This window comes from Schistocerca cancellata, chromosome 5 (genome assembly GCF_023864275.1).
Source record: "Schistocerca cancellata isolate TAMUIC-IGC-003103 chromosome 5, iqSchCanc2.1, whole genome shotgun sequence".
Classification (NCBI taxonomy): Eukaryota; Metazoa; Arthropoda; class Insecta; order Orthoptera; family Acrididae; genus Schistocerca; species Schistocerca cancellata.
Genome location: NC_064630.1, coordinates 207,444,356 through 207,471,241, shown reverse-complemented (window position 1 = coordinate 207,471,241; position 26,886 = coordinate 207,444,356). Strand labels below are relative to the sequence as shown.

Sequence of the window (26,886 nt, the reverse complement as noted above, 5' to 3'; positions counted from 1 at the left end):
CTACCACCACCTATAATAGCCCTGTAACTGGTAAAACATACACTATCAAACAGAGAGCCACCTACAAAACGAAATGTTGTTATGTAAACACTTTTTGGCCTTCTACATCAATATGACTACCACCAAATTATCAATTAGGATGAAGGAGCACAGGCAGAGGGTGCATACTGGCAACTTGCAATATCCTGTAGCAGAGCATGCTCTTCAACATGACATTCGTGACCTTGGCACCTGTTTCTCCACACGCGCCATCTTGATTCTTCCCCCACACACCAGATTCTCAGAACTCCACAGGTGGGAACTAGCACTATAACATGTCCTTAGTTCTCGCCACCTACCTGGTGTTGATTTATGTTAATTTCTTCTATCCCAGTGCTTCTTCACTGTAACTACTCTTTGCTTCCCTCCGTTTCAGTTTTCTATGTCTTTCATTATTTTTTCATTGCCCCCCTTGCACATCTGTTACGTACGCACTTAGCTTTCCACTCTGATTAACTCACATCTGATGTTTAAGCATTAATGTCAGTCTGCAATTATCCTGTCTTCCACCTTTAAGCTCCCAGGTTTTAAATCTCGTCAGATGCAGTCCCCAACATTCGGACTTTCCCTCTCAGCCTGCATCTCCCCTGACCCACAGTTCTAGGTGACTTTCCAAAAATCTACCCCTTTTCCTGGACATCTGCAGTCGTTTTCCTTCATCATTCTTCCTTCCCTTTCAACCCTTCTGCATGAAGAAGGAGGCACTGTCTCTGAAAGCTTGCTAATTACAACCATATTTTATGTGAGTGTTCTGCCGGCATTTGGTGAGTAGATATTTTATCTATCCAATAAAATAATTGTGTCAAATAATTGATTGTTTTTGTTGTTAAGTTAACTGTGGGCATCCCAAGTAGATACAATGAATGGCTAAATGATGAACATGCTCAAGACCTGATACCTCACATAAGTCAAAAAAATAAACAATGAAGATATACGAAATACATGACAGCAAGGAAAGCACCAAGTAAAAGAAATTTCTATAAAAATAAACAGCTGCCGATATCCAAAAATATAAACACTGAGAGGAGATTCACAAAAAGTTACACTTGGAGCATGCCTCTGTGTGGGTGCAAAATGTGGACAAATGGCAAAGACAAATGAATGACGGAAAGCCTTAGAAATGTTGTTTACAGGACACTGTTTGGGCAAAGTGGATTGATCAAGTTGAGAGTGAAGAAGATGGCAAGAAAAAATATCTAGTAAATAACACAATGAATCACAGAGATTGAATGGTTGGGCTCTGTTAAAACATGAGCTGATGCTGAAAAATGTATTTGAATGGATGGTGGAAGGAAAGAAATGTCTGGGCAGGGCCTATATAAGACAGACTGTTCATGCTGGTAGGATACAGCAGCTATACTGAAATGACGAGATTAGCTGGAGAGCAAGAAATAAAAGTGAAGAAAGGAAATATAGTTTGAATCGTTAAACACACAAAAACAGAACAAATAATAAATAAAAATGCGTCAACCTTCTACCATAATTCTAGTACAATGATATCATTTGTTACTTCAATTTATTAGTTCTACTGCAGTCTACCTCTCCCTCTACTTCCTTCCTTCTTTTCATCTTTCTCCTCCCCTGAACATAATCCCTTGTCAGGTACAAGCTCACAGTTTATCTCAGACACCCCTCTATGAATAAAACAGACTCAACACAGATGTATTTAGATCATAAAAAAATGTGATATACATGGTGTTTACAATGCAACCAAACTTAGCAAAAATAGGAGATGATAACTAAATAAGCTAGAGTGACAGCAAAAACAGTGACTTGCAAGTAGGCCTAAGTGGAGGAATCCACAATATAACATGCAAAACAATAGTTATACTCCAGTTAAAATAACTCTGACACTGAGATTTCAGTGAGTCGAGTGAGAGGACCAGCTAGCAAAGGTTGAGAGCAGCACGTGTACTCGACCCTATCCTCCATCTGCTTCTGTCCCCTTCCCTGGTCCCATTCCAGTCTCACATACACCTTTTATATCCCCCACCCCCCCAACTCACTTGCATAGTCCTGTACCTTCTTTCTCTGCTCCTCACTACCACTACACCTACCCCCCTGCTCCCTCTCAAGCACAACTCTCCCAATACTGCATCTAGCAGCCCACCAAACTGTCCCTGCCACATCCCTGCACACGGTTCGCACTACATACTACAGTATTGTACCCTACCCCTAGCCTGCTATGCCACCCCCTTCCTTCCCTGCTGCTTCTGTGTCCCCTGTACCCACTTCAGCTGAGACTGCTACTCACATCAGGGGGCCACTGCATCCAGAGATGTCAGAGTGACTGCGCGTACAGGTACTTGTCACTCCATCCCAGATGAAACAACAGATGCACATTAGCTACAAAGATCTAGAGCCATAGGCAAGGCAAGGATGCAGCATCCAGTGCATTTCTTTTCTTCCTTCCTTCTTCTTCCCTCCTATCTTATTTTTCTTGCCTCTTTTCTTATGGTTTGATTTTAAGTAGAGCTCAACATTCATTAATCAATTCTTATACTTCTGCCAATATTTTTACACTTCCAGCATAATATCTAATTAAATATGGTAATTTCATCTTTCAAATTGCATGAAGCAGACAAGATGGTATTCCGGGCTTTCTGAACAACACTGGTCACAATTATCTCTGACACTTTTGACAACATGTAAGTTACAGGTGGTGTTTCTCAACATGTGTCACTTTCCAGTGTTAAAAGTGCAGATGTTATACTACTTAATATTACTCTCTTTCAAATTCTGAAGGTGGCAGGGGTAAAATACAGGGATCAAAAGGCATTTACAATTTGTACAGAAACCAGATGGCAGTTATAAGAGTTGAGGGGTACGAAAGAGAAGCAGTGGTTGGGAAGGGAGTGATACAGGGTTGTAGCCTCTCCCTGATGTTATTCAATCTGTATATGGAGCAAGCAGTAAAGGAAACAAAAGAAAAATTTGGAGTAGGTATTAAAATCCATGGAGAAAAAATAAAAACTTTAAGATTTGCTGATGACATTGTAATTCTGTCGGAGATAGCAAAGGACTTGGAAGAACAGCTGAATGGAATGGACAGTGTCTTGAAAGGAGGATATAAGATGAAAATCAACAAAAGCAAAATGAGGATAATGGAATGTAGCCGAGTTAACTCGGGTGATGCTGAGGGAATTAGATTAGGAAATCAGACACTTAAAGTAGTAAAGGAGTTTTGCTATTTGGGGAGCAAAATAACTGATGATGGTCAAAGTAGAGAGGATATAAAATGTAGACTGGCAATGGCAAGGAAAGTGTTTCTGAAGAAGAAAAATTTATTAACATCGAATATTGATTTAAGTGTCAGGAAGTTGTTTCTGAAAGTATTTGTATGGAGTGTAGCCATGTATGGAAGTGAAACATGGACAATAAACAGTTTGGACAAGAAGAGAATAGAAGCTTTCAAAATGTGGTTCTACAGAAGAATGCTGAAGATTAGATGGGTAGATCACATAACTAATGAGGAGGTATTGAATAGAACTGGGGAGAAGAGGAGTTTGTGGCACAACTTGACTAGAATAAGGGATCGGTTGGTAGGACATGTTCTGAGGCATCAAGGGATCACCAATTTAGTACTGGAAGGGAGTGTGGAGGGTAAAAATCATAGAGGGAGACCAAGAGATGAATACACTAAGCAGATTCAGAAGGATGTAGGGTGCAGTAGGTACTGGGAGAGGAAGAAGCTTGCACAGGATAGAGTAGCATGGAGAGATGCATCAAACCAGTCTCAGGATTGAAGACCACAACAACAACAACAACAACAACAATATTACTTCATTAGCTGCTGATGAGAGTGTGTACTGGGCAACAATCTGATGTTACAAATCAACAGTACGAGGATCATTTTCACAATGTGCCTAGCTTCACTCTTATCTAATGGAGATGTAGTCTTATTCTTAAAAGACACAACACACAAATGCTCTGACAATGTGCATATATGTCAGATGATTTTTAAGTTTTGACACAAGTTAAAGCATACAGTTTCCCCTTGATAATGGCCATACAAGTAAAACTGTAATAGTGAGAAGTTCAAATAAAGAATTTTATGGTCAAAGTTGGCCACGATGCCTTTTACAAAATTTCACATGACTATAAACAACATTTATGAGAACTTAAACAATAAATTATACACTATGTAATAACATACCTTCTCAAACATATCGTAAAATTTCTTAATCTGGTTTTTCACATATTTCTTGTCAAATGTGTGATAAGAATGGTCCCAATCACCCATTACTCCCCATGATTTAAAAGTTGTCTTCTGATTTGCAATAGCAGCTTCAGCAAATTTCCTTGCTGAAATGAGATAATATATACTCAAATGCTGCTCTTATTGTCAGCATAAATAATTTCAGTGCATAAAGAACTTTTACTGATTTCCACAAACTATCTAGAGAAGAAAAAAATTGTGCAAATAAAAAAAATAACATGCACTATTTTCTTCTGAAAACTGAAATTCTTTCTCATATTTTCACAGCAAAATTGTACAGATTTCTCACTGCATTTCTGCAGAAGCTTTTTCACTTACAAAGAGGATGCACAGGAACTTCCCTGTTTTCAGCTTCTAGCACTGCACACAATAATGTCTGCTGGTGTTCAAAAAGTTTATCATGGAAATATACAACTTATTGTCAACAACTGAACTAATAGAACAACATCACAAAGTGATAAGCAAAAGGAAATAATGCAAGATTAGTGCTTAATGCCCTACTGACAACAAGGTCACTAGAGATGAGGTACATGTTTGGACTGGGAAAGGAAAACAGCTGTATCTTTTGAAAGCGGTCATCCCAGCATTCACCTAGATCGATTTTAGGAAATCATGGTACTGCATCTGCTTGGGACTATAAAATGGTTCAAATGGCTCTGAGCACCATGGGACATAACAGCTATGGTCATCAGTCCCCTAGAACTTAGAACTACTTAAACCTAACTAACCTAAGGACATCACACAACACCCAGTCATCACGAGGCAGAGAAAATCCCAGACCTTGCCGGGAGCTTGGGACTATACTGCTCTGCATACCAGGCCAGTATTGTGGGCTGCTGGCTTTCCAGAAAGATGCAAGTAAACAGCCCACATCAATACAAGTCACTGAACTGTTTACATGCCTAGTCTCAAACAGCTCAGATTGCTTACCTTGTAGCTTCACATAGCCTCTGAGGTGTCCAGTGGTACCAACCTCACCAGTAGGCAGCATGTCTACCGTGGCAGAGAGCAGGCACCACTTCCTTACACCAAGTGACATGCCTATTCAGCACCAGGTAGGTAGCCGCCCCCTCCTCCCCCACCCCCCTCTACATGTGACTTTTAGGCCAATGCAGAACCATGCTGCGGTCAGTTACCACTCCAAGCTTCACACTGGCTGCACCAGCAGCCACCAATCGGAGGCATTAACCTTATTGCGAGCACCTGTTGCCGATGCTAAGCAGGACTGCTGTCTGCCTTTCTCAGGTGCCACATCTGACCACACGTTTTCCCATTCACCAGCGATGACCGTCATCAAGCCCTCGCCTCCAACAACTACCGACGCCCAACATCAGCAACTATCATCATCGAGCCATCGCCTCAGACATCTGCCAATGCCCAGCATCCCAGAAGTACTGTCATCCCACCAGCAGTTATTGTCGTCAACCTATGACTCCAACACATGCAGAAATCCAATGTCTCTGAAGCCTGTTGTTCTCGAGGACATACTCTGAATGTCAGGTTGGATCCTGCCATCAATCATCCCCAACCCCCCCCCCCCCCCCCCTTGCTCTGCCTCCTACCACCATTCATGGACCTCATTGTGTAGGCATATCACAGGCAACATCTAGGAGAGACATTACTGCTTTTAGTTTAGTTGTGTGAACATTCATCCATGGACATTGTATATGGACATTGTATCTGAATTCTCTTTCTTGTATCAATAATAAACAGTTGTTTCCACACTTGCGCATTTCAGCACCCATTAGCCTCAGACAAAACACATGGAAAACATAAACCTGGATGGTCTGGTGGAGATTTGAACTGCAGTCCTCCCAAATCCTAGTGCACCGTCTACATCTACATCTGAGCTTACATTCCACAAAACACTCATGGTGTTTGGCAGAAGGTAATTTGGATACCAGTGTCATTTACCCTTTTTCTGTCCCAGTCATGAACAGTTTGCGGGAAGAACAATTGTTGGTAAGCCTCCATGTGAGCTCAAAGTTCTCTGATTTGATCTTCATGGTCTTTTCATGAGACACATGTAACAGAAAGAAGTATATTGGTTGACTGTTCCAGGAACATACGCTCTTTTAACAATTAACCATACCATGATGCAGAATGCCTCACTTGCAGTGTCTGCGACTCCAGTTGGCTGAGCATCACTGTGACACTCTTGCGCTTACTAAATGAACATGTAATGAAATAATCTGTTCTTCCTTGGATCTTCTCTATTTCCTCTATCAATCCTATCTGGTATAGATCCCAGACTGATGAGCAGTACTTGAGTATCGGTCGAATGAGTGTTTTGCAGTCTACCTCCTTTGCTCATAGTCTACATTTCCAAAGATTCTTGCAATGAAACACACTCTGGCATCTGCCTAACCCGCAATCAATTTTATGTGGTTGTTTCATTTCAAATCACTCCACACACACACACACACACACACACACACACACACACACACACACACAGAGAGAGAGAGAGAGAGAGAGAGAGAGAGAGAGAGAGAGAGATATGCTTTATGGAAATAATTTTTCTGTAAACATGTAATCATATTAAAATACTGAGTCTTTCTGTTTATATACGTGCAATATGTTACATTTGTTTTTGTTGAAGGTCAACTGCAACTTGCTACAACAAGCGTCAATACTCTGAAAGTCCTCCTGCATTTTGCTACACTCCTCCAGCTTTGCAACTTCTCTGTACACCATACCATTGGCTAAAAACCTCATGGATCTGCTGACTTTATCACTTTATCCACATCATCATTTATCTATACGTATCATTAAAAGTAATGGTCCTATAAAGATCCTTGGGGTGAGATGGAAGTTGCTTTTACAACTGAAGATTTTTCCCCATTGAGAAGGCCACACTACGTTATGTTTGCTAGAAATTCTTCAATCCCGTCACATAATTGGACTGACATTCCATATGCTTGTATTTTGTTCATTAGTCAGCCTTCCAGAAGTCAAGAAACATGGCATCAATTTGTCCGCTTGTATCTACTGGTCTCGTGGATGAACAGAGAAAGCTGGGTTTCACAAGATCGTCTTACTGCGCCACCTCTCTCAGTCAATAACAGGCTACACAATGTGAATTTCCATATAGTTAACAGTACATGGTTACCATGTGAAAAACCTTTCTATTGTCAAAAAATTATTCTTAAAAAATTCAACTGATATTCAAAGTATGTGAATGCTACTGTTGTGTTAATTTGCTACAAAGAATTCAATTTGACATGTAACATCCAAAGTATTGAAATAATTTAGTAAGTGTGACAAGTAACAAATGAATACTGGTGGGCATACTGGGTATGCTATCCCTCTCTCTTGCACTTCGTGTATTTCACCTGTTTTTTTGTTTTTTTTTTTTAAACCTTATCCTACAGGGCAAGTCAAAGTTAGAAGGAGGCACAATAGTAGATACCGTAACATGTGCTGACAATGGGTGCAATAAAGCTCCCACTAGAGCTCCTATGTACCATTAAGGTTAGAATTCGCTCTTCCTTGGTATTCAGTTGTTATAAACTTGTGATCAATGACACAAATGTAGTAGGGAAGCTACACAATCTGAAAATGGAAATGCAAAGGATCAATCTAGAAGTAGTAGGGGTCGGTGAAGTTAAATGGAAAGACGACAAGGATTTCTGATCAGATGAATATAGGGCAATATAAACAGCAGCAGGAAATGGTATAACAGGAGTAGGATTTATTGTGAATAGGAAGGTAGGGCAGATGGTGTGTTACTGTGAACAGTTCAGTGGTAGGGTCGTTCTTATCAGAATTGACGGCAAACCATCACAGACAATGATAGTTCAGGCTGCAAGCTGAAGATGAAGAGATAGAAGAGAAAGCATATGAGGATATTCAAAGGGTAACACAGTAAATAAAGGGATATGAAAATCTAATAGTCATGGGGGACTTGAATGCAGTTGCAGGGGAAAGAGTACAGGAAAAGGTTATATGAGAATATGGGCTTGGAATATGGAATGACAGAGGAGAAAGGCTAATTGAGTTCTGTAATAAACTTCAGCTAGTAATAGCGAATACTCTGTTCAAGAATTGAAAGAGGAAGAGGTACACTTGGAATAGGGGTGTTACAGGAAGTTCTAAAATTACATCATGGTCAGTCAGATATTCTGAAATCAGATACTGGATTGTTTGGCATACCAAGGAGTAAATACAGACTCAGATCGAAAGAATAACATAGGTGCAAAGAGGCTAACTGTGAAGAATCCTTGGGTAACAGAAGAAATACTTCAGTTGATCGATGCAAGAAGGAAGTACAAAAATATGTAGGGAAATTCAGGAATACAGAAATACAAGTTGCTGAGGAATGAAATAAGTAGAAAGTGCAGGGAAACTAAGATGAAATGGCTGCATGAAAAATGAAACAAAATGAAAAAAGAAATGATTGTTGGAAGGACTAACTCAGCTTATAGGAAAGTCAAAATAACCTTTGGTGAAATTAACAGCAAGGGTGGTAACATTAAGAGAGCAATGGGAATTCCTCTCTTAAATGCAGAGGAGAGAGCAGAGAACTGGAAAGAGTATGCTGATGACCTCTATGAGGGAGAAGATTTGTCTGATGTGGCAGAAGAAGAAACAGGAGTCGATTTACAAGAGATAGGAGATCCAGTGTTAGAATCAGAATTTAAGAGAGCTTTGGAAGACTTGAGATAAAATAAGTCAGAAGGGATAGATAACCATCCACCAGAATTTCTAAAATCATTGGGGGTAGTGGCAACAAAACAACTATTCATGTTAGTGTGTAGAATGTATGGGTCTGGCGACATAACAATTGACTTTCAGAAAAATATCATCCAAACAATTCCTAAGACTGCAAGAGCTGACAAGTGCAAGAATTACCGCACAATCAGCTTAACATCGCATGCATCCAAGCTGCTGACAAGAATAACATACAGGAGAATGGAAAAGAAAATTGAAGATGTGTTGGATGACTATCAGTTTGGCTTTAGGAAAGGTGAAGGTACCAGAGAGGCAATTCAGGTGTTGCAGTTGATAACAGAAGCATGACTGCAGAAAAATCAAGACACGTTCATAGGATTTGTTGTGCTGGAAAAAGCATTTTACAATATAATATGGTGCAAGATGTTTAAAATTTTGAGAAAAATACAGGTAAGGTATAGGGAGGGATTGGTAATATCAAGAGCCATGAGGGAATAATAAGACTGGAAGGCCAAGATTGAAGTGTTCAGATTAAAAAGGGTGTAAGACAGGAATGTAGTCTTACACCCCTACTGTTTGATCTGTGCATTGAAGAAGCAATGATGGAAATAAAAGAAAGGTTCAGCAGTAGAAATAAAATTCACGGTGCAAGGACATCAATGATACAATTTACTGATTACATTGGTATCCTGAATGAAAATGAAGAAGAATTACAGGATCTGTTGAATCGGATGAACAGTGTAACGAGTACAGAATATGGATTGAGAGTAACTGATGAAAGATGAAAGTAATGAGAAGTAGCAGAAATGAGAAGAGCAAGAAGCTTAAAATCGGGGTTGATGATCAGAAAGTAGATGAAGCTAAGGAATTCTACTACATACGCAGCGAAATAACGAATGACAGACAGAGCAAGGGGGACATCAAAAGCAGACTAGCACTGGCAAAAAGGACATTCCTGGTCCAGAGAAGTGTACTAGCATGAAACATAGGCCTTAATTTGAGGAACAAATTTCTGAGAACGTACATCTGAAGCACATCATTGTATGGTAGTGAAACATGGACTGTGGAAAAACTAGAATAGAAGATAATTGAAGCATGTGAGATGTGGTGCTACAGACAAACGTTGAAAATTAAGTGGACTGATAAGGTACGGAATGAGGAGGTTCTGCGCTGAATTGGAGAAGAAAGGAATATGTGGAAAACACCAACAAGGAGAAAGGACAGGATGATAGGACATCTGTTAAGACATCAGGGAATGACTTCCACGGTAATAGAGGGAGCTGTAGAGGGCAAAAACTGTAGAAGACAGAGACTGAAATGCATTCAGAAAATAATTGAGGGCACAGGTTGCAATAAGTGCTGCTCTGAGATGAAGAGGATGACACAGGAAAGGAATTCATGGTGTGCTGCATCAAACCAGTCAGATGACTGAAGACTAAAAAAAAGATCAACGGCTATCCTAAATGAAAGTCTTTAGCCTGAAGATATAGAACATATTGATGAATTGGGAAGGTCTGACCACTCACAATTATCATGTGTTCTCTCACAAGAACAATTTCTTGGTTTAACTCAAGTGGGCAATGCTATGCAGGACATGAAAAGCTGTGACGGGATTGATCTTATGGTGGCATAATAATACACGAGTACTGACAGCCCAGTCATTGGTATAATTAATTTCTGTGATTGTGTGTTAGGCGTGTCACCAATATAATTACTACAGAGCAATGGAAATGAAACCTTAAGGGAGACCATTATCTGTGTAACGAAACATTTCATTGCTGAACAGCAAGATGTCAGTGTCCAAGGTGCACATTATTTCTGCAGACGATCATGTTGCTATTATCGTGCGTGCTGATGAACTGACTGCTTAGGAGTTGAGGCAGCACTTTCATAACCCCCATCCCTCTGACGTGCTGCTCTTTTCACAGTCCACAACCAGGGGTGGCTGCATGTCCAGTATCTCTTCCATCTCCTCCCATAACAAAATCACACTGTCCATGTTTTGTGACAAGGAATATGTGCGGCGGCATCTCCGCTGCTCCTCCACCTGCCCCAAAGTCAGTTCACTGTGGAATATCTCCTTCTTCTGATTGTAGGTTCTCAGTCCTTACCAAGGATGTAGCCACTATCGTGACTGTTCAGCGGTTTCCTTACTCAAATCTTAACAGATTCTTTAGTGACAAGTTAAGAAATCTCTGTCAGTACCTTAGGATGGTCGTCATCCTTTCTGTGTAATACCAATAGGCAATGTTCCATGATTACTGACTTGATAAGCTACTGCATTCTGGTGTACTATTGGTGTTGTCAGCAACAACCCTTAGCAGTATGCACCATCTAATATATATATGTCATGCCACAATGGGAGCATATCTGATTTCTGTGGTCCAAGTTAATCTAAATACAAAACCAAGCAGTGCTGTGTTTCAGCTAGTGGGTGTAGAACTATCTTCACTTAGCATTTCCAGAGAATTCATCCTAGAATGTTTACACAGAGTGGTAAATTCGGATAGCCTTACATCCTATACCAAAGGTACAACCAGTGAAAACAAAACAAGAACCTCAGGACGAAATGGTCATTGTGTTTATTCCATTCCGTGGCATGTTATCTGGAAAGACAGAATGAATTCTCTGGACACACTAAGTAGTTAGTGTGTTTCCATAATAGACCATAATTATGTGAAATGAGTCATTTTACATTTACAACACAAATTATTTTGTAAATATGCTACATGCTGGTCAAGTTTTTGTTTTATTTATAATTATTAAATACAATAATATAAACTCTTCTATGGAACTGAAGGAGTTGTCAAGGAGAAATTTTTTCAGGTTCTCTTCAAATTTTATTTTAGTGTCTGTCAGACATTTTATATCACTGGGTAAATGATCAAATATTTTAGGTGCAGTACTGTGGACCTGCCTTATGCAAACAAAGATCATCTTTCACAGAACCTTAACTGACCCTAACATTAGATGGTTGTCAAAAAGACACATTTAACATCATACTTTGGCAATATACAACCAATCATTGCGGAAATGTTTCCTCGGTATGGCAAAAGGGCTATAGACTTTGGAGCCACCTCAGTATTATCATCACTGACCTGGTGCACAGTAGGTTGATAGAGCAATACACATCTGATCTATCTTTCACTATAACCAAAGTACGGAAAATCCAGGATGGAATAATGACAATATTATGAAAGGCAGTCTGGCCTCAGCAGCCACAGACTGTGGTCGTGTGTGTGTGTGTGTGTGTGTGTGTGTGTGTGTGTGTGTGTGTTTTTCTGGAACTGTTCTGCAAACCAAGGTTTTACACTTCCTTAGCACTTACTTGCTGCAGCTTCACTTTGAAAATGACTGGGTGTGTACCTGTAGGAGAATCTCAGGTTTCACATCGTTTTTCTGTAAGGAGAGGAAATTTATCACTGCTTGCACAGGTTGAACAAACTTCACAGCATTAGAGTAAGACTGCAATGTGCATTGTCATTTTCATTGATGTTTCATGATACAAATTTTGTTCCAACATTTGCCAAAGTTGTGCATCATATTAATTCTCCTACTACCAATCAAATCAAGCAAAGATCTGGCCTAGCTCTTGTTCATGGAAGGATCCATTACACTCATGGCATCTGGATTTCGTTTCCAAGGGATTGTTTTGGCTTCATTTAATGATTGTTTCAAAAATTTTGGCTTTTTCTTGGGATTGGCTGGACAGTGCTTTATGGTCGCAATCTGACTGGGAATTTCATTCTTTAACTGTTCGGCATTTGGCAAAGTTTAAACGTTTCCATGGCTCAGAGTCTAATACTGTATCTTGACATTCTATGATAAATCTCATGGTGAAAAGTTTTGATGACACAGCTTTATCCGCACTAGGGAAATGTTTGAATTTTACACCAGTGGCCAAGCACTTGACAGTGGTTGACTTCATTAGTTCTGTTGAAAAGGCCATTTTTAAACTACCTCTGGATGTTGCAGAGGAGTCTAGGAGGGAGGCATGTTGTGTATTGACAGGGGCACGTCCACTCAGAGTAATATGACAGTAAAGGAGTGGACCGCTTTAAATTCACTTAAAGTTGATCCAGATATTGTTATTTTACCTACAGCCAAGGGCAATGCTATTATTGTTTTGGACAAGCAAAATTACGTTCAAAAGACACAGTGTTTGCTATCTGATTCAGAATATTGCAGGATGGTGCTGATCCCACGAAAAGTGTTGAGGGAAAGACTAACAGTGACCTCCAGAAAAGTTCCTTATTGCATAAGACTATCAAGAGTCTTAACGCTTATTGTACTGTTTCTATGTTATATGCCTTCCAAAGGTCCACAAGGAATGGGTTCCCCTTAGGTCGATTGTCACATTGGTGCTCTCATGTATCGTGAAGCAAAACACCTTCTAATCTATATATGATTGAACTGAAGGAGAAGGGTGGATAAAGGGAAGGAAAGGAATTAATTATGTCAGCTGCATTGGGACATTGTGCAGAATCAATGGTGATGAGTGAAAATGTGTACTGGACCGGGATTTGAACCTGGGATCACTTGTTTACTAGGCAGTTGCATTAACCAATGTGCCACCCGGGACACTCTGTTTATTGCAAATGCACAGAATATCTCAGCATGTCTCATGGCCAACTCACATTCCCACCGAGTGCCATCTATCTGCAGTCCTTGTCCATTATCTCCATGCTTGCCACTCTGAGAATCCTGCAGGCGATTGGATGAACTTGTGCATCCACACTGAAGAAGTTGGATCCACTGCCCATCTAGACATATCAATTATATGAATGCGTGGTATGTGTTCTTTCGAACATGTCCAAAAGAGCAGACACCACACATTCATATAATCATGTATCTTGCAATCTGTTGAATCCACTAATAGGTTGGTGTGAGCATAACATTAAGAATGCAGGAGAGTTCTTATGCTGATTATAAGAAATGTGTTTGAATAACTCTGATACTCTAGCCACTTTTGATCTGGTCTCTCTCTCTTCACCCTCATTCCTCTGACTGATTCATTAAAGTGAAATTAGGTTAGGTTTGGTGTTGAATTAATAACCCTATTTAGACATATTGACTTCCATTCTTATTCAATGGCAAGTACTATGAGCAGACAGATGGAGTTGCACTGGGAAGCTTGTTGTCACATATAGCTGAAATTTGTTTATGCAACACTTCAAGGAACATGACTTGGAGTCAGTGGCTTTGAATCCTGCATGTTTCTTTCAGATATGTACGTGATACTTTTGTTGTTTGGCCTCATGGCAGTTAGAATTTGAAAATCTTTTTAGAACACCTGAATCAAGCGACCCCCTATATTTGTTCCATGGTGGAAGTGGAAAAGGATGGCTGCCCTCCATTTCTTGATATTTTGGTCAGTAGAAAGACTGATAGTACATTGGAGCATACCACTTATGGGAAGCCTACTCACACCGACTTGTATCTATAGGCTGATAGTTGTCACCATTCGGTTCAGTGTGAAGGGGTACTTCGCACCTTGATTCACAGGACCCACATCACCTAGGACCCTGAGAGTTTGTCAACTGAGTTAGCCCATCTTGAGGCCACCTTCCGCCAGAATGGTTAAAGCGAAAGGCAGATCACATATGTGTTGCAATATCAACCAACCATGCACCAGGTGTGTGGTGATAATACTGAGGTGGCACCAAGGTCTATGGCTTTTCTGCCTTACTCAGGGAACATTTCCAACAGGATTGGTCATATTTTGCAGAAATATTAAGTTAAATAAGTTTTTTGACTGCCATCTAAGATTAGGGTTCTTTTAGCTTCCTCAAAAGATGATCTTGGGTTGTGAAATTTGGATTTTTACGGTATTCCATGTAGTTGTGGCATGTCATATATTGGTCAAACTATCAGGACTGTGGAGGACTGATGTACCGAGTATAAGTTCAAATGGCTCTGAGCACTATTGGACTTAACATCTGTGGTTATCAGTCCCCTAGAACTTAGAACTACTTAAACCTAACTAACCTAAGGACATCACACACATCCATGTCCGAGGCAGGATTCGAACCTGCGACCATAGCAGTTGCGACCGAGTATAAGTGACACACGCGACTACAACAGCTGAGCATACACTGAAGTGCCAAAGAAACTGGTATAGGCATGCATATTCAAATACAGAGATATGTAAGCAGGCGGAATACAGCGCTGCAGTCAGCAATGCCTGTTTAAGACAACAAGCATCTAACGCAGTTGTTAGATCAGTTACTGCTGCCACAATGGCAGGTTAAAAAGATTTAAGTGAGTTTGAACATGGTGTTATAGTTGGTGCATGAGCGATGGGACACAGCATCTCTGAGATAGCGATGAAGTGGGGATTTTCCCATATGACCATTTTATGAGTGTACCACGAATATCAGGAATCCTGTAAAACGTCAAATCTCCAACATTGCAGCAGCCAGAAAAAGATCGTGCAAGAACAGGACCAATGATGACTGAACAGAATCGTTCAACATGGCAGAAGTGCAACCCTTCCATAAATTGCTCCAAATTTCAATGCTGGGTCATCAACAAGTGTCAGCGTGCGAACCATTCAACGAAATATCATCAATATGGGCTTTCAGAGCTGAAGGCTCACTCATGTACCCTTGATGACGGCACAACACAAAGCTTTACACCTCACCTGGCCTTTCATCACTGACATTGGACAAGCTTTACGCCACGCCTGGGCCCATTCTCACTGACATTGGACTGTTGATGACTGGAAACATGTTGCCTGGTCAGATGAGTCTCGTTACAAATTGTATGGAGCAGATGGACAGGTAAACCTCATGAATCCAAAGACTCTGCATGTCAGCAGGGAACTGTTCAAGCTGGTGGACCCTCTGTAATGGTGTGGGGTGTGTGCAGTTGGAGTGATATTGAACCTCTGATACATCTACATTCGACAAGCATCCTGTCTGATCGCCTGCATCCATTCATGTCCACTGTGTATTCTGACAGACTGCAATTCCAGCAGGACAATGTGACACCCCATACACTCAGAATCGCTACAGAGTGACTCCAGGAATTCTCTTCTGAGTTTAAACACTTCCACTGGCTGCCAAACTCCCCAGATATGAACATAATTGAGCATATCTGAGATGCCTTGCAACATGCCGTTCGGAAGAGATCTCCACTCTCTCTCACTTTTACAAATTTATGGACAGCCCTATAGGAGTCATGGTGCCAATTCCCTCCGGCACTACTTCAGACATTAGTGAAGTCCATGTCATGTTGTGTTGCGGCACTTATGCATGTTCGTGGGGGACCTACACAATATTAGGCAGGTGTACCAGTTTCTTTGGCTCTTCAATGTATCTGCTATTCCAGAATATTATCTTGGCACCAGTTATCCTATGGGATATAACAACACAGAATTCTGGCATGCATTTCCAGCTACTGACAGAGTATTATTACGGAAGCAATTAAAATTAAATTAGCAAGTAAGCTTATAAACAAAGATGGAGGTATTTGCTTAAATTCTGTGTGGTATTCTGCTCTCTCTGTTGCCAAAAAAGCAGCGAGACAGAGTTAATGCTACATTAACTGTTGGTTATTAATTTTCACTACTGATAACTGCTGCTGTTGGCCAGCTTTGGCCACATCGCTGGTGTGTGTGTGTGTGTGGGGGGGGGGGGGGGTTCTTTTTCCAGAATTGCTCTGAAAATTGAGGTTTTAAATTCCCTTGCACGTGCTTTCTTGGTGCAGTTTTTCCTTGAAAATGGCAGGATGTGCACCTGTCAAAATTTTGACGGTTGTTGATGGTGTCACCCGGCTTCAGTCCTTTAACTTAGTTTTACTATTGTTTAATCAATCTCTTTGAGGAAATAAAACTAGTATTTTACACAACCTTTTTTAAAACCTGTATTTTTACTGGTCAAATGAACGCACTGCTGTAGTGAGTTGAAAGCCACTCACTGTCAACATTGCTTTCTGGTGTACACAACAAATTTAAACAACAGTTCCCAAACATTTCATGGTCTCACTCAGTCAAAAAAAAAAAAAAAAAGAAGAAGAAGAAGAAGAAGAAGTCATTGCCATTACACATTGCATGGCGTGGTACAGCTGGAAAGTGTCTCACTTTGAGATGCTTTTTCAGTATTATTTAAAACTCACAAAATCACATTGTGTTGGTGAAATGTCTGAGTTACACCTTCAAACGCCTTAAAATCTGGATCTTTGCTTCTCATTACAGCCAGCTGCTTTATGCAGAATTAACTGCATCGCCCAACATATCTTTGTATGTAGCTTTTTCTAAATTAGTCAAGCATTGCAATGCTTGTTGTGCAGCTTCTGAAAAATAACCTCCACGTATGATTCCAAAATTTAATTCTAGATTATCATGTTGAGAATAAAGTACGTGTGATGTTGGATACTTTGAGCCCTCAGATTCAGTTAGGAGCTCTGCAAGCCTGCCTGGAATGATCTTTGATAAAAACCGTATGGGTGTCAATCCTAGTCATGTCTCTGTCAAATACTGTATAAAATTTACACTACAGTTATTCATGTCTCTTACTTCTGACAGCTTAAAGAAGCATACAATGTAAAAAAACAACTTTACGTAAGAGTAATGCTTCGAACAAGTTGGTCCATCGAGTGACTACAAGTACAGAAAAAGTTTAGCTTCCTTTAAATTTTCATTCTTCAACTTCAAAAACTGAATTCTGTATTTGCATTTCCTGCTACCATTTGCCAGCCAAACTGGGATTATGTGCCAAACACTGCACATGGATCATATGATTTCCAATGACGACCTTGTTTTTCGTAACACAGAGTCATATATGGAGCACTATCATTAACAAACACCCATCAGCACCATATGGCATCTTGTGTTCATGTATATATCTATTATTATCAAAGAACAGCTTGTTGTATTTGCTGATTCTGGGAATTTTACATCTTTAGCGAGTAACTTCCATTCATCTGCACTGATACTTCAAAAAGAACAACGAAAACACAGTCCCATTCTGTCTGTAGTTTCACCACAATGTTTATCTTTCTTCCATCTACAGCTTCAATGATAAATTTCTTGTAGTTGGAAGCAATTTCTAGGAATACAAAAAAAGCGTTATCACACAACACGTTTGACACAACAGCCACAAGATGATCATAAGTTTCAGTAGCTCTAGAAGCTACTTGGGCAGCAAATTTGATATAGGCCTGATTTTACAATTTCATTTTATCCACTATGACATAAGCTTACAATGATAAAAATTAATGGTTTCATTATATCCTACAAATTTTTATTTACTTCGTGTAAGACATATTAAGGCACTTGATTCCCATCATCAGATAAGTTTTCTGACTGTATTGTGACACTTTAAGTGTGATGCTTCCTGTGTGTGAACTGCTGCAATGTGTTGACCGTAATGCTACGCAAGAACATGAAAGTTTTACAGTTTCTCAGTTTCTGATCTTTCATAGCTAGTTGCAAACAAGAAAGTAATGGTAATCAGGAAACATTAAGTAAACTGTGAAAGAGATGACAGCATGAGCGTTTCTGCATAAGAGGATGTACAAAATTTTGTAACTACAATCACTTCTCCATTTTCAGTATATGGAGAAAAACACACACCATAATTTTTGTGTGTTCACACTACATTAAAGTCACCACTAAAATGCAGCAGCTCACACACATGGCATCAAGCATAACACTTAAAACATACACTTTACAATGGGGCTTATTTAGCAAAATGAATTGCACATAGGATAAAGTAAAAAAGAAATCATGACTGGTAGCAGAAAATATTTTAATAAGTACGAATACTGGTATGAAACTACTAATTTTGAGAATAAGGGGCTGGTACATCAATAGTACATCGAGTATACACATTTTTTGTGCACTGTGAAACTAACTTTCAACATTTCTTCACAGATCTTATATGATCAACAGTGCTGCAGATTGTGACAAGTACCAGATAAAAAACCTGAGAAGTAACATAGGAAACATCAATTATGTATGCAGTATGCTCCTGTTGTATGTAGGTGATTTTTGTATTTCTCAATTTAGAGACCCAAGGCAAGATAAACCGGTTATTATGATGTACAGCGTGTAAAAAATGTGTACCCATATGCACAAAAAAATGAATATTCTAGATTGTGTATCTCTCACTTTGATAACTTCGTTTGCAAAATTTAAGGAGTACCAAAAGCAAATAGGAGACTTATGTCTGCACTTTAATTCACTACCAAAGAGATGCACACAAAAATTGTCTGTTCTGTGCATAAGAGTTAGTGCACTAAACCTAATGGCTGATTTTCCTGTTATTTTTAACATGCATGATAATCTGAGGCCTCGAAAGCAAATAATCTACCTCAAAAATACTTGGCACACAAAGTCCTCATACATAGTATCTTTTTTCAAGAATTCAGTTATCCATGAAAATATGGCTCGATTTTCCAAATTTCCTAATGGAATGTTTGAGGCCTCAACAGCTTTTTTCCAAAATTGTTCTTGTCTTGTGTTGTTCTTTTACCACTGTTCAAGCTTTCAACAACTAATGATCGATTGCATTGAGAAGCAGCAGCATTTTCTCACTGGTGAAGAGTGCTTCTCTGATTTTATGTGTTTCTCAAGATTGTCTTTTTTTCCCACCCCACTCCACAATTGCAAAACCTACACAATGCTATTTTCACGTCTGTAGCATATAAGCCCTAACTAGCACACCACTAAGGGCTTTCACGTGATACAAAGTATTGTGGACCATATCTAACAACACTACAGAATACAGATAGAACCAACAAGGTGTTAGAAGTAGAACTGAACTGGATTATATGCGCACATTCCAGCTGGACTTACACCATGGTGGCTTATCAGAATAACTGAATCAATAGAAATCAAATGACATAGAATAACTGAATCAATAGAAATCAAATGACATCGATCCATACTGATTGCTTACTGATCACCACCAATGCCAGCTAACAGACAAATCTGTGATTAGGGCCACTATGGCTACAAAATCACAAGCAACAAGGTGAATTAATGATAGATAAAATGTTGAGTGTAATCGAATTTAAAATCACCTCATTTGTTGACAACTAGAAATCTCAACTATATTTGCATTTATCACAAATGCAGACTTTTCAGGTCCCAAACAATGATGTAATTACAGATATGTAGGCTACAAACCAAATTAAACCATACATTGTGCAGAGCTCAAATTTGTGAAGTTGAAGGAACAGGAGATACTTAACATAATACAAAAGCTAACGAATAGACATTCATCTGGCTGGTATGGTGCCTCAGATGTGGTGGGTAAAGGGATATATGTGTGACTGCAAGTGCCTTAAAAATAAGCGTGTCTATGACACGGCATAACAGGTAATAAAAGAGATTCAAATTATATGTCCATGTCACTAATTCTCAACTTCAATAAAATACACTATGTGATCAAAGTATCAGAACACCTGGCAGAAAATGACTTACAAATTCGTGGCGCCCTCCATTGGTACTGCTGGAATTCAATACGGTGTTGGCCTACCCTTAGCCTTGATGGCAGCTTCCACTCTCAGAGGCATATGTTCAGTCAGGTGCTGGAAGGTTTCTTGGGGAATGGCAGCCCATTCTTCACGGAGTGCTGCACTGAGGAGAGGTATTGATGTCGGTCGGTGAGGCCTGGCATGAAGTCATCGTTCCAAAACATCCCAAAGGTGTTCTATAGAATTCAGGTCAGGACTCTATGCAGGCCAGTCCATTACAGGGATGTTATTGTCATGTAATCACTCCGCCACAGGCTGTGCATTATGAACAGGTGCTCGATCATGTTGAAAGATGCAATCGCCATCCCCGAATTGCTCTTCAACAGTGGGAAGCTAGAAGCTGCTTAAAATATCATCAGTGTAGGCCTGTGCTGCGATAGTGCCATGCAAAACAACAAGTGGTGAAAGCCCCTCCATGAAAAACACAACCACACCTTAACACCACCATCCCTGATGTTACAGTTGATACTACACATGCTGGCAGATGCCGCTCACCGGCCATTAGCCATACCAACACCCTGCCATTGGATCGGCACATTGTGTACCATAATTTGTCACTCCACACAATGTTTTTCCACTGTTCAGTTGCTCCAATGTTTACGCTCCTCACACCAAGCGAGGCATTGTTTGGATTTACCGATGTGATGTGTGGCTTATGAGCAGCCGCTTGACCATGAAATCCAAGTTTTCTCACCTCCCGCCTAACTGTCATAGTACTTGCAGGTGATCCTGACGCAGTTTGGAATGCCTGAGTGATGGTCTGGATAGGCGTCTGCCTATTACACGTTACGACCCTCTTCAAGTGTCGGCAGTCTCTGTCAGTCAACAGATGAGATCAGCCGTTACGCTTTTGTGCTGTGTATGTGCCTTCACATTTCCATTTCACTATCACACTGGAAACAGTGGACCTAGGGATGTTTTAGGAGTGTGGAAATGTATGTCTAAACGTGAGCGTTCAGACAATCACCTGACCACTTTTGCAGTCCGTCCACCACTCAAGGCCTGAAATTCTTGCCTATCACAGAATAGATTAACAAAAGATCCAAGCACAGCCACTATTGTTATCGGACCATGAAATACACAGTGTTGTAGAATGGGGCATGCACACTTCAGGAACATTTTAGGCCTTAGTAAAGCTTTTTTCCTTTTTCTTTTTTTTTCTTTTTTTTTTAAAAAAAAAAGAGGCCATAACTGGAGGTATACAATGTCAAGTACACATCAATGCCACTTTTATATCAAACTTTCATGTAAAACTCTTAGTAAGGTTGTAACTTTCAAAGCCACCACCAAAACAGTGATAAAAGGAGTCCCTACACATTAACAAGGTAGTTAACAAATGACTCAAAATTATTTTGTGATTGAGCTTACTAGAGAAGTAACACTACCATAAAAAGGCAATTACTGCCTCACATTTATTCTGCCCCCTCTCATTCCCCATGTTCCAAAAATCCAGCCTTTCTTATTGTTTCTTGATTCTGTAACCTAAACGTAACAAGCAAATATGAAGAGCAGTTTCCAGGTCAATCTGTAATTGCAATCTCCAGCAAAAATATAATACATGTTTAACTATTCCTACATTCTGCAATATTATTTGCTAATGCCTATGTGACTTATACTTGCTACTTTCATGGAAACTCTGGTAACTGCAGCATTTCAAAAATGCGATAACATGCTTAGATTGCCAAATAGTTCATCACTAAAGATAATCTGAAGCCACAATGTAATGCATTAACAGCTATTCAAATCACCTTTATATCTTATTTCAACTGGTGTAAGCTTTGTTTCTTTTCCACATGAATTGGATACTGCTTTCAGTTCAATGGGCAAACCATGGCAGTCCCATCCCGGAATAAAATGCACTCTTTGACCTTGAAGTACCTTGTGACGCAATATTATGTCTTTCATAATCTGTAAATGCAAAACATAGAATTAATAGTATGAGATATTTTTAACAAATTAAAACTAAAACTATTACTATGTCTGGCAATTTTGCTATCTCTTACTGTTGATACAAGCTGCTTGATTACAAACACTTCTTTGGATATGAAAACTGCAACAAAGTCAAAATTACTTCAGGAGGCAAGCTTGGGAGGCCTACTAGAACTGTTGGGTTTTGGGTTGAAGTCTGCATAAATTTTCATCTCTGAATTAGCACTACTTCTAGAGTGTACGATACTTCGTTCTTGACACATCCCTTTCTTGTCTAGCAATGTCCGTTGATACCAATGTTCAGAAATCAAGAATCATCATCAAATGCTCGCAACAAGAATTTATGAAATAATCCACATTACTTTACTTACAACGTATATGCATAGGAAGCATACGCTTGTGAATCCACTGTCATGTAATATCTAACTTGCTTCAGCACTCCACTATGGTTTGGTTTGGCAACAGTAAGGAACCACCAAGTTTGGAATTTACTCACTGTAACTGCACGCAGATGTCAGGAACAGTGGCCTGAACAGCAGTTCCCATTGCCTCCCATTTTTACAAATAATCTTCAAGTGCAACGTTGGCTGCTGGCCAAGATCAAGAACCATGTAAAGACCAATGGATTTAGAAATACTACACAGCAGACTCCAAGAAGTAATCTGCAGGGAGCAGCAATACCAGAGCCTCAGGAGATGAGAAGAAGACCGATTAGTGAGTTCCAAAGTCAACCACCAACAGACACTATCATAAAAAGAAGAAGAAGAAGCTAGATGCAGGTATTCCCAGAACGACAAGCAGGAAGCTGCAAGGACATGAAAGTAGACAGACACAACATTTGTATTTTCTGGGCATCGGACAGTCATTGGAACAATTTCTGAGCAAGCCTGACACATGCTTTCACTAACAACTGTGACTTCAGTATTCATTTGCACTCAACTCCACAGGCTATTGCATTATCTTACAACTACCTGCATTTGAACTCCTATAGTCAACCACCTACAGTGTACCTGACATTCTTACTTTGAGTCCTGACTGTTCTGCAGTCATTTGCACTGGCATTGGCCTGAACATTTTTACACTTCTGAATTCACAAACCTGTTAACAGCCAAACAAACTTTAAGAAAGTCTTTGTTTGTAAAAGCGGACACAGATGAATTTATCTCATTAATAAATGAGGAGACAAGGTATTCTTTATGTTCAAGTCTAAACTCTAATATGCACCATATTTAGCCATGGACATTACTGCACACTTTTAATATGTGATGGATGCATCACACATTACTGCATGGGTGTCATATATTGTTCCATGCAAACGCCAATAAATCCAAACAAACCACTGCATTCACAATAAAAACATGAAATGCAGCTCAAGTCAATTATGTGTTTGTCACAAAACAGCACCTGGTAACAATTTGTGCCATGCACATAAATTTTATGTTTACTCACATGGAAATAAATTTCACCTTATTAATTATTATGAATCATAATCTCTGCCAGCTCTTTTCAATTCTTGAGCCTGACTCTCAGAAAAGATGGCACTACAATTATAAGTGTGAGCACTACTTCTGAGTTGATTCGATTGCAACATGCATTTCAGAAATGTTGGCACCTATTTAGCACTCTCTGCTGCATCCATGGTGCTGCAGCAAAGAGCCACCTGTGGTGGACATCACTTTCTTCCAAGGAATCCCATATAACAGGTCTAGTGTTGTATGACACAGAAGCTCAGAGAGCTTCCACAGGCATTTACACAAATATGTTGCCTTTGAACTTTGAAGAAACACGGCTTATTCAGTTTTGCACAGTCAAAAATATCACACGTCTTATTAATCAAATATATGAACAAAGAACAATAAACAGAGCAGAAAGTACTATGCATTTAGGTGTTCATATTTATGAAAGTTTTATGTAGCCTTTGGAAATACAAAAGTCAGTAAGGTAATGTGTTCTGCAGAATAAGTCAAATTGTGGACTGTCGGATGTCTGAATTGTGGTAGGGAAGCTAGAAAATCTAGAAAGGAAAATGCAGAGGTTGAATCTACATGTAATAAAAGTCAGTGAAGTGAAATGGTAAGCAGACAGAGGTAAATTGTCAGGTGAATATAGGTTAATAGCAGTAGCATCAGAAAATTATACAATGGGAGTAGGATTCACTACAAACAGGAAGGCAGGGCAAAGACGTAGTTACTGGAAACAATTCAGTGAAAGGATTTTTCAGAACAGAATCACAATCAAACCAATGCCAACAGCTACACTTAAGTATACATGCTGACACTAACAGCAGAAGATGATGAGAAAGAGTGAGTACAAGAGGGGAACTGAAACACTACATTAGGGGAAGGAACAGCAGAAATGTGGAAGAATACAGGATTTGGAATAACGATTAGAGAGGAGTAAGACCCCTTAAGCTCTGTAATAAATGTCAGTTAATAATAAAAAATAAAAAATGCAAAAATCACAAGAGGAGGGAGTAAATTCGGATACGGCTAAGAGCTAAAGGAAGATCCCAGATGGATTACGTCATGGGGAGACAGAGTTTCCAAAATTGGATATTACATTGTAAGATTTACCCAATAGCTGTCAGAATTTCAGATCATAATTTAATAATAATGAAGAGCATTTTTTCAAGAATTGTGAGGAAGACTCAACATACAATGAAGTGGTAAACTGAAGTATTGAGGAATGACTAAGTGCATTTTAAGTTCTCTCAGGTTGTAGGTACTAAAGAAATGAATATGAGAGCTGACAATTCAGTTGAGAAGAATGGACATCCCTAAAAAGGGTGATAACAGAACTTGGATGGACAAATTTATGTGTTACTGCCCAGAAACTGAGCAACACAAGAAATACTTCAATTAAAAAAAGTTCTGGAAAAGGAAGTGAAATAGCAGAGTAAGTTACTTAGTGTGAACTTATCATGCAATCAATATGAAGTTCAAGGAAGCTAAGGGAAAATGTTTGTCAGGAGGACAGATTCAGCCTGTAGGAAAGTCACAATAAATTTCAGAAAATTTAAAAGCAGAGACATTGCTGATATTCTAAAATGAGAAACTGATGTCAGTTTGGAGAATCTAAGGGGTCTAGCATGAGAATCAGCATTTGACAGAGATATGGAGGACTTCTGGTCACAACACTTCTCCACAAGTTCTAAAATCAGTGGGGGTAGTGGTAACCAAACGATTTTTCTCAAGTTAACATGTAGAATGTACAAGGCTATAGACATATCATCAGACTTCAGAAATAATATCATTCATGTAATCTGGAAGATAGCAAGGGCAGATAAACGTGAGAACAGTGGCACAATGAGCTTGGAAATTCCAGCATTCATGTCATTAACGAGGAAAATATAATGAACAAGAAAAAGAAAATTAAGGATATGTTAGATGATGATCAGTTTCACTTTTGAAAATTTAAAGGCACCAGAGAGGTGGTTCTAATGTTACATATGATAATCACAAAAATCAAGACTTTTCTGACAATCTATTTGCTGTGAAAGGAAAAAGCATTTGATACCACAAAGTAGTAGTGTAAGATGTTCAAAACCATATGAAAAGTGGGTATACACCACTAAAAAGACAAGTAACATACAACATCTGAAAGAAACAAAAGTGGCAACAAAAATGGAATGCGAAGGCAGAAGAGCTTGAATTAAATGAGTGTATGACAGGGACATGGTCTTTCTCCTCTACTATTCAGTATCTATATTTAAGAAGCAATGAGGGAAATGAAGCAAAGATTTGGAAGTGGGATCAAAATCCAGCAAGAAATTGTTGATAAAATTTGTTGAAGACATCAATATCCTCTTTCAAATTCAGGAAGAATTCCAAGCACAGTGGAATGAACAGTCTACTGTGCACAAAATGTGGATTAATAGTAAACAAAACAAAAAAGCATGGGGAAGGCTTAAGAAGTAGCAGAAAAGAGATTAGCATTGAATGTCACATCAAAACTGGCGCGCAGAGTTGACAAAAAGTGAAGAATTCTGGTACCTTGGAAGCAAAATTACATGTAACAGATGAAGTAAGGAGGACATAAGAAGCAGACTCGCACAGGCAAAGAAAGCACTCCTTTACAAAAGAAGTCAGCTAGCATTAAACATAGTTCTTAATTTGAGAAATAACTTTCTGAGACTGTACATTGGCGTGCAGTGTTCTATAGAAAGGGATCACAGAATATGAGAAAGCTGGAAATGAAAAGAATCAAATCACTTACATGCAGGATTACAGAAGGATGATGAACATTAAGTGAGGTATAAGGTGATAGACTCTCCCCGATGTTATTCAATCTGTATATTGAGCAAGCAGTAAAGGAAACAAAAGAAAAAATCGGAGTAGGTATTAAAATCCGTGGAGAAGAAATAAAAACTTTGAGGTTCGCCGATGACATTGTAATTCTGTCAGAGACAGCAAAGGACTTGGAAGAGCAGTTGAACGGAATGGACAGTGTCTTGAAAGGACGATATAAGATGAACATCAACAAAAGCAAAACGGGGATAATGGAATGTAGTCGAATTAAGTTGGGTGATGCTGAGGGAATTA

The 26,886-nt window shown here is 39.4% G+C and overlaps 1 protein-coding gene across 1 annotated transcript in view; it reads right to left on the bottom strand.

Annotated features, from left to right (window-relative positions):
- The window catches only part of LOC126187820 (isoleucine--tRNA ligase, mitochondrial), a 106,658-nt gene that overhangs the window by 58,630 nt on the left and 21,142 nt on the right, over positions 1 to 26,886 (bottom strand). Inside the window, exons 3-4 of the mRNA XM_049929112.1 lie at positions 22,165 to 22,324; positions 4,196 to 4,344 (exon numbers count right to left, since the gene is read on the bottom strand). Coding sequence (XP_049785069.1) covers positions 4,196 to 4,344; positions 22,165 to 22,324 — 309 coding nt within the window. The remainder of the gene's footprint in view (positions 1 to 4,195; positions 4,345 to 22,164; positions 22,325 to 26,886) is intronic.